The sequence below is a fragment of the Notolepis coatsorum genome (genome assembly GCF_963971535.1).
Source record: "Notolepis coatsorum genome assembly, chromosome: 1".
NCBI classification, from domain to species: Eukaryota; Metazoa; Chordata; class Actinopteri; order Aulopiformes; family Paralepididae; genus Notolepis; species Notolepis coatsorum.
This window is the reverse complement of record NC_140165.1, coordinates 114561848-114577228: the sequence shown is the minus strand read 5'-3', so window position 1 is coordinate 114577228 and position 15381 is coordinate 114561848. Positions and strand designations below refer to the sequence as shown.

At 44.7% G+C, this 15381-nt stretch overlaps 1 protein-coding gene across 1 annotated transcript in view; it reads left to right on the top strand.

Annotated features, from left to right (window-relative positions):
* Window positions 1–15381, top strand: part of rcor2 (REST corepressor 2) — a gene marked incomplete at its 3' end in the record, with an annotated part of 116954 nt that overhangs the window by 22452 nt on the left and 79121 nt on the right. The window contains exon 2 of the mRNA XM_084321376.1: window positions 5808–5933. Within this exon, the coding sequence (XP_084177502.1) occupies window positions 5810–5933 (124 nt within the window). The 5' untranslated portion in view covers window positions 5808–5809. The remainder of the gene's footprint in view (window positions 1–5807; window positions 5934–15381) is intronic.

Sequence of the window (15381 nt, the reverse complement as noted above, 5' to 3'; positions counted from 1 at the left end):
TAGTCTACTCTTTATATAGCCTGCCTCTAGTCTAAATGTCTATCTTTAGAGGATGACTTTGCAGCATGAATATTGTTTGGGATTCGGCATGCACGCATTCGTTATTAAAAGTGAAACACTGATTCGAAGTCTCCCCTCGGTGTCGCGCCCGCCGGTTACCCCCCCCGACCCTTTCTTCTTATTATTATTATAACGTTACTACTTATGATTACAAAGGTATTCGATTTGTGGCATTAACGTTAGTATAGTTACACGTTCGTATTTACCGGACCACATAGCAAGGCAAGCGTTACTCAATTAATATCTAAGTTCCTTTCTTTGCTCAGAGCGTGCCGAGTTGTACCCATTCTGCGGTCTGTTAATAAAGTTTTCAATCAGACAAGTGTATAGAACGAAGGGCTTTTATTATAACATTTCGTTGCAGTAAAATCATTATGCCTCGTTCCCTGAGGAGCGACGGCGTCGGTAATCCACTCCGGTCTCCGGTGGGAGCTAACGTACTATTAGCCGTGTTGTGATGGCTGAGATTCAGGAAGTAAACGCACTGCAAGATGCTCCAAGCATGTGACGCGTATCTCTTCTGACCAATCAGTGGTCTGCAGTGTTTCATGTGACTTTTCTGGTACCCAATAGGGTCGCTTGGAATCTCGACAGAGAAGTAGGGTATATCTGCAGAGCCGCAAGCCCAACGAGAGCGTAATAATAATGATAATATAATAAAAAAACAGCGGTGATGCCGGTATTCAGCCCAACGCTGCGGTGGGCATGATGTAACAGCGATACCGCGGTAATACCGATACCGCGGCAGCTCTAACCTCAGCTCAGATGTTAACAGATTGTATTGTCCTTGAAGAGTCTATTCTAATATTTCGGTGTGTTCAGTCTATTGTCCTTTTGCTTCTATTCAGTCCACTGGTGGTCAGGCCTGGTCTTTAGCCTAACCCTCCTCGCGTTAGCCGAAGCTAATGATGATGTGGCATTCTTCCTCCCCCCCCCCCTCCGTGGTGAGAGGAGAGAGAGTCTCTTCTGGTTTCTCCCCTCTTAGTCTCAGTCAGATTCTAGTCTGCCTTACACCCGGAAACACCGTTCGACTTATAGATCTTCGTCGTAGTAACGATGGCCCACCCCTTTCTGGTTGTCATGTGCCGCGCTGTCATGACAACCGCGTTTAACCTTTACACACATTTCACGTTTCATTAAGATGAACCTCTCTCCCTCCTGCTCTGGGCCTACACTCGCTCTTATCTATGTGTTCTTCCAAGGAATTCAAAACAAACACCCTCGCTGGCAGTGTGCTTGTGAAACCCTGAACCACCGTTCTATCACCGTCTTCCATGCACATTTCGATCTCACCGTTTTAGCTGTGGTCATCTCCCCCCAATCTATACATCACATACATTGAAAAAGCACCCCAAATCCTTCAGTAGGCTATGTGTGCTAGCAGAGCTAGACTCCAGTCCACCAAAAAAGCGCCAAAAGATCGAAAATAAACTAGCAGAGCCAGAACTGTTCAACTCCCCTGGAGCCACAGCCAGCAGAGAAGCCGGTTTACTTTTGCTTTTAAACCAGCTGCAGCCTGAGAAGTGGAGTGTGAGGGGATGTAACACTAAAGATGGCGGCAACAACAAAGAATTGCTGCAAAATAAACATACATCTGTTGTTTACATTTAAAAAAAAAAAATTATACTTATAACAATTTCGATAATTATTATTATTATTTAGAAATATGATAACTGTAGCTAAGGGGCTACACAACCCTGACTGTATTTAAATGTTAGATTAAACCACTACCAAAGATATTAATTGGCCAGACATTAAAGGTACACAAAATGGCGGACACTCCATTAACTGAGAGGGGACAGTGATACCAAGTTCAATAATCACTTTAATAGTAACGTCAAACATGCATATTATAAAGCGCAGATCTCCTATTACTAATAGAATGTCAATGCAACAATGTCAAAGGTAATGATAGTCCTGAACTACTAGTACTCGACCGTTGATGCTCCGAATGGAGTGAGAAGGAGTGAACAGCACGGGGAAAGCAAGATGGCGGATGGAGACGATATTCTCTGGAGTTCCTACTCCAGAGAGCTGCAGACAAACGTGGGATAATCCTGTCATCGCTGGTGAGGAGGGTCTCGTACGGACCTGGTTCCTGTATTCCAAGCGCCCGATGGCAGGATTAATAGCTAATATTCCAAACGCCCATTGGCATGGTTGCTAGCTAGTTAGCCCTTGTATGCTAAAGCTAACCCGCATGTAGTCCGCAATAGGTAGTTAAATCCAGAACGCCGCTGGGTTCAGCTAGAAGTCTCTCAACGTTACTTCGCTCTAACAAGTCACTCTACTTTTCCAATAGTGGCTCGACAATATTATGGTGGTATCTAATTAGCTGTACAGCTCTCTATCAAGATACGTTGCTTGCCGTCTGTTTACTGCTGCACCAAAACGTTTCTTCTCTCTCACACACACTCTGCCCGGGCATGTCGTAAGAACCCTGCGCATGCGCTCACACTGTCTACAGGTGCATGCGCGCGCGCCTACGGCGTTAAGAATGGGACATATACAAAGAAGCAAATGATAAATACTGTTGGGTAATAGACGACGGGAGAATATATATCTTATATATATAAACAATATATAAGGTATACAAAATAATAAACGCAGACTTTATGTGTTGATCTGGACCTTCAGAACAATAACATTATCATATCGTTATTGCGATATGATTTTTTTCCATATCGCCCAGCGGCCCTAATGTCAATATGATCTACTATCAACAGATCATGTCACTGTCTTTGCTGAGAACCACGTGCTCCACGCCAAAACTCTAGATGACACGCTGCTGCAGTATGGCTGCTCTAACCTGTTAACATGGGCTGTGTAGCTGCTCTAACCTGTTAACATGGTCACTGTGTGGCTGCTCTAACCTGTTAACATGGTCACTGTGTAGCTGCTCTAACCTGTTAACATGGTCACTGTGTAGCTGCTCTAACCTGTTAACATGGTCACTGTGTAGCTGCTCTAACCTGTTAACATGGTCACTGTGTAGCTGCTCTAACCTGTTAACATGGTCACTGTGTAGCTGCTCTAACCTGTTAACATGGTCACTGTGTAGCTGCTCTAACCTGTTAACATGGTCACTGTGTAGCTGCTCTAACCTGTTAACATGGTCACAGTGTAGCTGCTCTAACCTGTTAACATGGTCACTGCTCTAACCTGTTAACATGGTCACTGTGTAGCTGCTCTAACCTGTTAACATGGTCACTGTGTAGCTGCTCTAACCTGTTAACATGGGCTGTGTAGCTGCTCTAACCTGTTAACATGGGCTGTGTAGCTGCTCTAACCTGTTAACATGGTCACTGTGTAGCTGCTCTAACCTGTTAACATGGTCACTGTGTAGCTGCTCTAACCTGTTAACATGGTCACTGTGTAGCTGCTCTAACATGTTAACATGGTCACTGTGTAGCTGCTCTAACCTGTTAACATGGTCACTGTGTAGCTGCTCTAACCTGTTAACATGGTCACTGTGTAGCTGCTCTAACCTGTTAACATGGTCACTGTGTAGCTGCTCTAACCTGTTAACATGGTCACTGTGTAGCTGTTAACATGGTCACTGTGTAGCTGCTCTAACCTGTTAACATGGTCACTGTGTAGCTGCTCTAACCTGTTAACATGGTCACTGTGTAGCTGCTATAACCTGTTAACATGGTCACTGTGTAGCTGCTCTAACATGTTAACATGGTCACTGTGTAGCTGCTCTAACCTGTTAACATGGTCACTGTGTAGCTGCTCTAACCTGTTAACATGGTCACTGTGTAGCTGCTCTAACCTGTTAACATGGTCACTGTGTAGCTGCTCTAACCTGTTAACATGGTCACTGTGTAGCTGTTAACATGGTCACTGTGTAGCTGCTCTAACCTGTTAACATGGTCACTGTGTAGCTGCTCTAACCTGTTAACATGGTCACTGTGTAGCTGCTCTAACCTGTTAACATGGTCACTGTGTAGCTGCTCTAACCTGTTAACATGGTCACTGTGTGGCTGCTCTAACCTGTTAACATGGTCTCTGTGTAGCTGCTCTAACCTGTTAACATGGTCACTGTGTAGCTGCTCTAACCTGTTAACATGGTCACTGTGTAGCTGCTGTAACCTGTTAACATGGTCACTGTGTGGCTGCTCTAACCTGTTAACATGGTCACTGTGTAGCTGCTCTAACCTGTTAACATGGTCACTGTGTAGCTGCTCTAACCTGTTAACATGGTCACTGTGTGGCTGATCTAACCTGTTAACATGGTCACTGTGTAGCTGCTCTAACCTGTTAACATGGTCACTGTGTAGCTGCTCTAACCTGTTAACATGGTCACTGTGTAGCTGCTCTAACCTGTTAACATGGTCACTGTGTAGCTGCTCTAACCTGTTAACATGGTCACTGTGTAGCTGCTCTAACCTGTTAACATGGTCACTGTGTAGCTGCTCTAACCTGTTAACATGGGCTGTGTAGCTGCTCTAACCTGTTAACATGGTCACTGTGTAGCTGCTCTAACCTGTTAACATGGTCACTGTGTAGCTGCTCTAACCTGTTAACATGGGCTGTGTAGCTGCTCTAACCTGTTAACATGGTCACTGTGTAGCTGCTCTAACCTGTTAACATGGTCACTGTGTAGCTGCTCTAACCTGTTAACATGGTCACTGTGTAGCTGCTCTAACCTGTTAACATGGTCACTGTGTAGCTGCTCTAACCTGTTAACATGGTCACTGTGTAGCTGCTCTAACCTGTTAACATGGTCACTGTGTAGCTGCTCTAACCTGTTAACATGGTCACTGTGTAGCTCTAACCTGTTAACATGGGCTGTGTAGCTGCTCTAACCTGTTAACATGGTCACTGTGTAGCTGCTCTAACCTGTTAATATGGGCTGTGTAGCTGCTCTAACCTGTTAACATGGTCACTGTGTAGCTGCTCTAACCTGTTAACATGGTCACTGTGTAGCTGCTCTAACCTGTTAACATGGGCTGTGTAGCTGCTCTAACCTGTTAACATGGTCACTGTGTAGCTGCTCTAACCTGTTAACATGGTCACTGTGTAGCTGCTCTAACCTGTTAACATGGTCACTGTGTAGCTGCTCTAACCTGTTAACATGGTCACTGTGTAGCTGCTCTAACCTGTTAACATGGTCACTGTGTGGCTGCTCTAACCTGTTAACATGGTCACTGTGTAGCTGCTCTAACCTGTTAACATGGTCACTGTGTAGCTGCTCTAACCTGTTAACATGGTCACTGTGTAGCTGCTCTAACCTGTTAACATGGTCACTGTGTAGCTGCTCTAACCTGTTAACATGGTCACTGTGTAGCTGCTCTAACCTGTTAACATGGTCACTGTGTAGCTGCTCTAACCTGTTAACATGGTCACTGTGTAGCTGCTCTAACCTGTTAACATGGTCACTGTGTAGCTGCTCTAACCTGTTAACATGGTCACTGTGTAGCTGCTCTAACTTGTTAACATGGTCACTGTGTAGCTGCTCTAACCTGTTAACATGGTCACTGTGTAGCTGCTCTAACCTGTTAACATGGTCACTGTGTAGCTGCTCTAACCTGTTAACATGGTCACTGTGTAGCTGCTCTAACCTGTTAACATGGTCACTGTGTAGCTGCTCTAACCTGTTAACATGGTCACTGTGTAGCTGTTCTAACCTGTTAACATGGGTGGCGGAATGAAGAGTTTCAACGGTGCAGGTTACGATGATGTGTCCCAGGCCTTAATCCTATGTGTGATTATTATTAATGTGAGGTGTGTGTGTGTTTCAGCCATGCCCTCGGTGATGGAGCGCTCGGGGGGCGGCGTCCTGTCCAGGAGCAGGGCCAAAATCGTAACCAATGGCAACAGCCAGCCACACTCGGAGGAGGAGAGCAGCGATGAAGAGCACGCTCACGGTACACACGCACACACATGCACACGCACGCAGGTATATGATACCTAGTACCTACCTATCTAACCTACTGCCTTTTGGTATGCATATAGGCTAGATTTTAAGGTACCAAATATTGGATTCTGAGGAAATCAATTTAGCATAGTCCAATTTTCTTTTAAATCTTAAACAGAGAATAATTAACTCTTGCATAACGACAGACATTTATTGGGGGGGGGGGGTTGTTTTTGCACTGGCATCAAATCAAATCAAATTGATTTATAGGGCCCGACAACACACGTTAATGTCCCCATGGGCCGTACAGGTCTTCTTTAAACAAGTCTAGAAGAAAACATAACAATAAGTCAAGAACAGAACAAGAACACCATAAGGTCCAAACATTTTTAGATGAATGCAAATAAAAGAAAGAATGCAAATAAATGATAATTTTAAAAATGAACACACAAACTGTAATTATATCTCAAAACAACAGTTTCAGGATTATGGATTCACCAGCAGCAGCAGATCCTACTTGTTAATGCAATAACTCAAATAACTTTCATGACCGCTAGAGTAAGAACCCTATTGATTTTGGTGACCCCATGACCTTTCCTCTAACGCCACCATGAGGCCAAACTCTCAATTTCCAGATTGGTGTATCTCCTGCTCCACAAAACCTGACAAATATGTTTGCCTTACAATAGCAAGTAGGCCTGTGAAGTTCTGAGTCATCTGGTCTCATGGTGGCGCTATTCTCATAAAACTAAGAACATTAAGATTACCCCTCACCGGCAAGGACTAGGCGTGGTCGAAAGGTGGCTTGAGGATATGCCCGCCGTTATACACCGACAACAAATGTCTAGTTTTGTATAAATAAATACCCACAAACACATAGGTGTTTATCTATACTGTGAGTACCGTCTGTGTGTGTTCAATGGAGAAACGGTTTATACGAGCCGCCCCGAGTGTCCCAGCGTTGTCCGTTTTGTAGATCCCAACCCGAGATACGTGAACAGGAAGATCTGTTGGCAGGTGAAGAAGACCCCCCCACTGTGCTCCTGTGAAGCCGGCATGGGGCAGCGTCTCGCTGAGCAGAGAGCCTGGGGGGCATCATTCCTCGGGTGGCAGGTTGGCAGGGAAAGAAAACAAGTTTCCATAAAACAATATTTCCAGGGCTCCCTAATGGGCAACCTTTGGCGGCAGACACAATTTCCCACTCTGACACCGGGGACCCAATCAAACGTCCGAAATGGGCGGTGCTGCACCTGGAAGTTGACATTATTCGACTTCTAAAGACCCTTGCTGAAACCTGCACAGCGCGATGGGGCTTTTTCTTTGTAAGAGGTTTTATTTTTTGTTACGACCAAGCGAAAGGTCCTTGCAACCCTAATTGTCCTCACACGAACGGTGGCCTGTCGAGGCCACCAACACACACACACACACACACACACACACACACACACACACACACACACACACACACACACACCAGAATTTGATTCAAACCTTGGGTTTGTCAAATTTGGAAATCTTTCCTCTGTAAAAAATAAAATAAAAAAAAACATGTTTAGGTTTACTAGGCTTCAGAGAGAGCTATTATATCACCCACCCACACACATACTGTACACACACACGCACACGCACACACACACACGCACATATACCTAACTTTGCATCCCAAGGCCCTTTTTATCCATATCCACTGTATTAATTTTTAGAGATGTTCCAATACCATTTTTTCCTTCCCGATCCGATCGGCCGATACCGATACTGATCCGATACCAGTGCATAAATAAACAAATACAAAAAAAATATATATATTATATAAAATTATAAAACTTTTTTGTATTTTTATTTTTTACAGATACCGTTTTATATATACTGTTTTTTAGTAATAACTATAAAGTAATGGTATTTATTCAACAACAGGTGATTGTATAGATTAGTATTAGTATCATTAATTGACAACTATCACAATGAGTTCACCCACGGAATGGTTGTTGGGACATTGATTCCACACGGACGTTACACGTTGTTGCACTCCAGAAGGCTCCGGTAACTTCAGTTAGCTAGCAGAGGCTCTGTTGTGATTTTTGCACAATAAATATTCAACATTCTCTTTTGAGACTCCGCCTCAGACTAAACATTATTTGTCACCGATATGGCTGTCCGCAACATGTCATTAATTGTGTACGAGAGGTAACTTAGATCAGTGACCACGTAAACGTGAGCTAGGTTAACGTGAGCTAGGTTAACGTGAGCTAACTTTAGATGGAAACAAGGAAATCTAACGTTACTGGTGTAAATGTGATTTATCTTGGAATACTCCTGTGCCAACTCGCTGTACTTTGCTTGCAGGTCTGCAGCCATTATTGCTGGATTATCAATAGCCCCAACTTTAGCCAAGGTAACGTTAAAGCTAAAACTAGCTTTTGGTTAGCTGTTCAGCTAATGCAGAGCTCCCCGTCAACAGCGCTCTGTCGGGACCATGGCATTTAAAGAAAGTATCTGCTGTTAAAATTACAAATGGCATTGACACTTTAATTCACGGTCGATTAAAAACACATTTGTTTTATAATGCTCACTCAGCAGACCGCAGTGTTGTTGATAAATTACGTCCTATGGTATCGGAGCGCAGAATTAGAGGGTACTCGCCGATACCAGCATTTTAGGCAGTATCGGCGGCATTTCCGATACTGGTATCGGTATCGGAACAACTCTATTAATTTTCTTGAACTACTGTACATCTGTTCCATCTTTGTCTGTACATCTAGTCTACTGCATCCATTTCAGTACAGTGGAACTTCTGTTCATCCCCGCAATCGGCCCACCTCTCTCACTTCCCCTCCTTGCTCTCTCCTTTTCACCCTCTCCACCCACCTACATACTCCCTTCTTCTCGTTCTCTGTGCCTTTCACCCTCCCCTCCTCCCACCTGCTCAGCCTCTGGGTAGAAGCTTTCACTCTCCCCTCCTCCCACCTGCTCAGCCTCTGGGTAGAAGCTTTCACCCTCCCCTCCTCCCACCTGCTCAGCCTCTGGGTAGAAGCTTTCACCCTCCCCTCCTCCCACCTGCTCAGCCTCTGGGTAGAAGCTTTCACTCTCCCCTCCTCCCACCTGCTCAGCCTCTGGGTAGAAGCTTTCACCCTCCCCTCCTCCCACCTGCTCAGCCTCTGGGTAGAAGCTTTCACCCTCCCCTCCTCCCACCTGCTCAGCCTCTGGGTAGAAGCTTTCACCCTCCCCTCCTCCCACCTGCTCAGCCTCTGGGTAGAAGCTTTCACTCTCCCCTCCTCCCACCTGCTCAGCCTCTGGGTAGAAGCTTTCACCCTCCCCTCCTCCCACCTGCTCAGCCTCTGGGTAGAAGCTTTCACTCTCCCCTCCTCCCACCTGCTCAGCCAGGGTAGAAGCTCCACAAGCAGCTGGATTGTCTGAGAAGAAAAAAATATATATATATCAACTCATTGGGGGCCAAACACGTAATATTACGTGTTTCACCGCCAACGCTTGAGCGCCAAACATGTAATAATACGTTTTTAGATCCTTTGATATTTTTCCGTTGATCCCCGTTCTAAATGATTACCCGGATCACTCTAGCCGCCCCTGGCTCGTTTGCCTATGTTGGAATTGCAATGCAGATCGAATATCACCAGGTGGCAGTATCGCCCACCCTTTGAACTCTGATAGAAAGGGATCAGTAGAGACAATGAATGAACTGGACTATCAAGACTCGCTCTGAGGGGGAGGAGCTCTTGTAAAGCAATCGCTAGCAGATCGGCTTGCCTCAAAACCTATAGTTTCCCATAAACATGTGTAATTACATATAAACTAGTAATCGTGATCGCTGATGGGATCATTGGAATTATTATTTTTGGATTACCTTCTGGCTAAGGTAAGGACCCCCTATGTCTATTTTACCGAACCTGAAACATGTTTCTTTAACGATCAGTGTCTTCCTCAACCGGACCTAAACCAAGCGTTTTGTAATGATAGCATTTTCCCCTTGATGATCTTGTGAAGGCACATGTGTACATGGTATATACCTTTGATTTGGGGGTTCAGGGGATCAACCAGAACGATTTGGGCTTATTGCATATAACACGTTTTATCTCACAATCTATGGAAAAAGACTGGACTATTTTGGAAAAGGGGCCATGTTTAGCGTGTAATAAACTACAAACTACAGTGTGTAGAAACAAACTCTTTTTTACATGTTGGACTATAAATAGTGTCTGTCAAATGAGCCATACTATTGTCTCCATAGCTATAATATAGAATATACAATAGCTCTGCAAAGATCGTGAAATATTGTGAAAATGGTCAAGAAAAGCTGGCGCTAGACAGTGAAGGATGGGGGAAGCTTGTGGCGCTCAATGAGTTAAGGTACATCTTGCAGTATTAGATGGTACATGGCTCTGGGGCAGTTACATTTAAGGAATGCACCGATCCAACTTTTTCAGTCCCGATAGCGATACCTGGGCTTTGGGTATCGGCCGATACAGAGTACCGATCCGATACCCATTGTTCAATTAACCTCACTGTGTGGAAGAGACTGGGGTCATTATTTTGTGCAAGGCAACATCAGGCTTGACTTAAAACATTACTTTCCTAACTTAGTGAAACAAAATGTAACAAATTAACACTTTGAGCGCCGGACCAGAGTATAGTCGGGTTAACTCGCCGAACGTTCGGCGCCAGACCCGAGTATAGTCGGGTTTTGGTCATTATTTATTTTATTCGCTATTTCTATTCATAATCCATCGAGGGAGCCTGATGTTATCATTGGGAATGGGTCTGCGATCGCAAACGTCCAATACCGCCGGTATTGCACATCCTTGGAAACTCTTGGGCTGTACGTCGATCTAAAAAGTCCGGTCCGGGTTTTCCTAATCGGGCATGGTGAGCGGTTATAACACATGGTTTGAGGATAATCAAGCACTCCCGGTTCATGTTCTTTGGTGGATTATGTTGGCAACACGATCGACGTCAATACTTGGAATGGCGATCAGATAATTGGAATACTCTTTTTGCAGTACATCCTAGTCAAGGTAAGGGCTATATGGTATCAATATTGCATTGATCGAAGAATCCCTTCCCCGCGATCCTAACGTGTGTGTGTGTAACATATTCCATTGGTGACGATCGAAGCATAGAACCCCCCCCCCCCCCTTTCATGTATGATGAAACATAATACAGATAATATAGCGTTGATTTCAGATTGATTGTTGATCCAGGCGAGGAATGCCACTGTTTCTAGTGAAATGCACTAAACGCTGCATAGCGGCGTTTCCTGGGATTACACAGAATTACTCTAAAATATAAAATAAATCAATATTTAAATTGTCTCCGATACCCGATCTGGCTATTTTTGTCATATCGGGATCAATATCGGATCGGTGCATCCCTAGTTACATTTAGGGCCAAGTGCTTGGTCAGTAAGCAGTAAGCACAGACGAGATGGATGGAGCCAGTATGGGTGTAACGGTACACGTATTTGTACCGAACCGTTTCAGTACGGGACCTTCAGTTCAGTACGCGCTGTGTACCAAATGAATACAATGAATACCTTACGTTAATTTAAAACTCAAAAGCCCCCTCCTCCCAAAATATAACTTGCGCAAAGGGCAGGATGTTGTTCGTTCAGCCCACGCACACCACTGAGAGATTACCTGTAATTTAGCATAGCCTAATAGTATGGCGAACGCAAACGACCTACCTACCTAGAAGACCTGTTTTTTTTCACAATCTAATATTCATTTAACAATCTAATGTATGTTCTTTTCTTTTACTTTTTTATTTTTTTTTATATTTTGTGTCATAGTGAACATCACGTTGCATTGATCATACAGATTATACTTGATTCACATAGTCAATGACATTTGCCACTCAAGCTCTTCCAGCTTATTCAATTTGTTTTCAAAATATTCAGCATGAACAAAATAAGCAGTATAAGCCAAGTATGCCTCATAAACAACCCAGGGGAGGAAACATTTATTAAATATATATATATATTTTTCAAGGACATAGGAAAAGAAACGAAAAAGAGGGAGGGAGGCACCGTACTTTTCGCACTATAAGCCGCACCTGACTATAAGCCGCAGCAGCTAAATTGAATGATGTGTACATATATAAACCGCACTGGACTATAAGCCGCAGGTGTTTTAATGTTTAATTACCATATGTAATTAGCATTGGGACACAATACTGTCGGACAAATAACAAGAATTAACTCATTTACAAGTTGTATTAAGTTTAGCAAATAAGGGAACAGATAAATAACATTTCAATGCAGTCAAAAAAGCAATATTTTGATTTTTACATTTTCGGGTTTGGTCACGTCGAGTCACATATAAGCCGCACCGTTATATAAGCTGCAGGGTCGAAAAATGGGGGAAAAAGCCGCAGGCTTATAGTCCGAAAAGGACTCATGTTGTGTGTATCCAGGTACAAAGTTACAAGTGACCATCTCTGCATAAACATATCTTTATATATATATGGAAGAATACTGCACAATTGCAACTGAAAAAAGATATGTTTTCTTTTTTAACCAGTTGATTATTAATTCGAATTATAACTGCACACTATGTCGCCCCGAGTGGAACATGAAAAGCCACGATCTGCAAACCTTCCCCCCACTGAACCGAAATGAACCCAATGAATGACTTCAAAACTGAAGTACGTACCGAACCGTGGTTTGTCTGCCGTTACAGTGGAGAGTCTCCCCAGTCCTGCAGACGTCTGGAGTTTGTCTAGAGTTTCTGCTGAACTGTTATGGAAACTCAGTTCAGCTGAGTTTGAAACCAGTGCCATCGAGCCTAACGTAGTCGATATAGAATCTGGACCTTGTGAATCGGTGCTGATGCCCGGCCGGCCGCACCGGTCAAGAATGACCTGGAAGAAGGGGTGACATATGGTCAGTCCATTCAGTTGTTGTGGACGACTGGTTTGTTCTCGTCTTGAACCACGCCCATTTCCCCAGTATTTGGACAAAGATGTGATTGCTAGATAAATTACACAAAGAACATTCTCGAACCCCCCCCCCCCCCATTTCCATCTTACTCACTCCATTTATCCATCATCTAGCCATCTATGATCCAACCATAATGTAGCAATCGCTCCATCCATCCATCCACCCCCGTCTCTCCTCTTCTTCTCTCCCTCCCTCTCTCTCTCCATCCTTGCCTCAGCACTGATTGCTTAATGTCTGATTTGTTCTCTTTTCTGCTCTCTTTCCATATTTCTCGCATTGTCGCCCTTTTTCATCCTTCCTCGTTCTGTCACTCTTTCCTGGTCTGCTCATCATTTCTCTCTTTCTGCTCCCCCTACTCTCTGTCTGTCTCTCTCTCGTCTCTTCAATCTGACAGACCTTTATCACACTTGCTCTTCTCTCTTCTCCACCTGTCTTTTTAGATTCCTAATCGGGTTTTATATGTATTGTTTTTGGGGTTATTTCTGCCAGGTCTACAATTTTAATTGTCCACCCACATGCCTTGCTTCATCATACAGTATTCTCTCTCTCTCTCTTGTTCATACACACACACACACACACACACTTTTAAATTAAATGATCGTTTTCAAATGGATTTGAGAGGAATCTCTCTACAGATTGTGTGATCTGTGAGAGGAGGCTTCTTCTCTCCCCCTCAACCATAACTCGTGTCTCCCTCTCTCCACAACATATAACTCTTCTCTCTTCCTCCCTCTCTCCACATATAACTCATGTCTCTCTCTCTCCCTCCCTCTCTCCACATATAACTCATGTCTCTCTCTCTCCCTCCCTCTCTCCACATATAACTCATGTCTCTCTCTCTCCCTCCCTCTCTCCACATATAACTCATGTCTCTCTCTCTCCCTCCCTCTCTCCACATATAACTCATGTCTCTCTCTCTCCCTCCCTCTCTCCACATATAACTCGCGTGTCTCTCCCTCCCTCCCTCTCTCCACATATAACTCATGTCTCTCTCCCTCCCTCCCTCTCTCCACATATAACTCATGTCTCTCTCTCTCCCTCCCTCTCTCCACATATAACTCGCGTGTCTCTCCCTCCCTCCCTCTCTCCACATATAACTCATGTCTCTCTCTCTCCCTCCCTCTCTCCACATATAACTCGCGTGTCTCTCCCTCCCTCCCTCTCTCCACATATAACTCATGTCTCTCTCTCTCCCTCCCTCTCTCCACATATAACTCATGTCTCTCTTCCTTCCTCCCTCTCTCCACATATAACTCATGTCTCTCTCTCTCCCTCCCTCTCTCCACATATAACTCGCGTGTCTCTCCCTCCCTCCCTCTCTCCACATATAACTCATGTCTCTCTCTCTCCCTCCCTCTCTCCACATATAACTCATGTCTCTCTTCCTTCCTCCCTCTCTCCACATATAACTCATGTCTCTCTCTCTCTCCCTCCCTCTCTCCACATATAACTCATGTCTCTCTCTCTCCCTCCCTCTCTCCACATATAACTCATGTCTCTCTCTCTCCCTCCCTCTCTCCACATAGAACCCATGTCTCTTAATCTGATTAATCGCATAATTGTCCATAGTTAACTCGTGATTAATCACAAATTAATCGCTTTTTCTTTTCCTTTTCTAAATCTACCTTAAAAGGATATTTTTCAAGTTTTAATACTCTTATCAACATGAGAGTCAACAAATGCTTGCTTTATGCAGTCATTTAACACAAAAGGATGACCCTCATGCATTGCAAATTTGCATAAAATTCAAATAATGATGTGTTAACTTTGACAGCCTTAGTCTCCCTCTCTCCACAAGATATAACGTTAGGTTATGGCTATAACCAAGTTCTGTTAGTTAGGGGCGACGCTTGGCATCACCTACTGCACTCCCTCGCGTACGTGCACGCGTACTGAATAACATTCCACAAATATACCTTTAATACCAGTATTAGTCTGACCACACCCCTCATCAGCTTACCTTCATAAGCAGGTGTGTGGTCACCTGCTCTCCTCCTTCCCAAGCTTTCACCACAAGGTGAGGTCAAGGGCTGCAGCGGCCGTCTGATGCCAAGCGTCGCCCCAACTAACAGAACTTGGTTATAGCCATAACCTAACGTTCTGTTTCGTTAAGGGGCTCTGCTTGGCATCACCTACTGCACAAGGGAGGCCAAGCGGAGCCGCTGGCTGACAAATACACCCCGCTGACAGCCCCCCACAACCATCAGAACAGGGAGGGCCGAGCCCCCCCGACCCCCCCTAATGGAGGGCATCCCCCCTATTAGGGGCCTCACGGGAGGGCGACGGACCCGACCGTGCGAAGAGGCACTCAAGCAACCCAACGCACAGGGTGAGCAGACCGTGGCTTGACCCCACGACTACACACACGCACAACCCGCATGCCACCCGGGGATGAACGTAGGAACAACCTCGTCACTGCCCCCAGAATCACGGGGTCAAGGGCAAACCCAACCCCGTGGCAAGGCCGTAGCAGCGGAGCGCGAAGGAAGACCCAGACCCACCAAAAGGA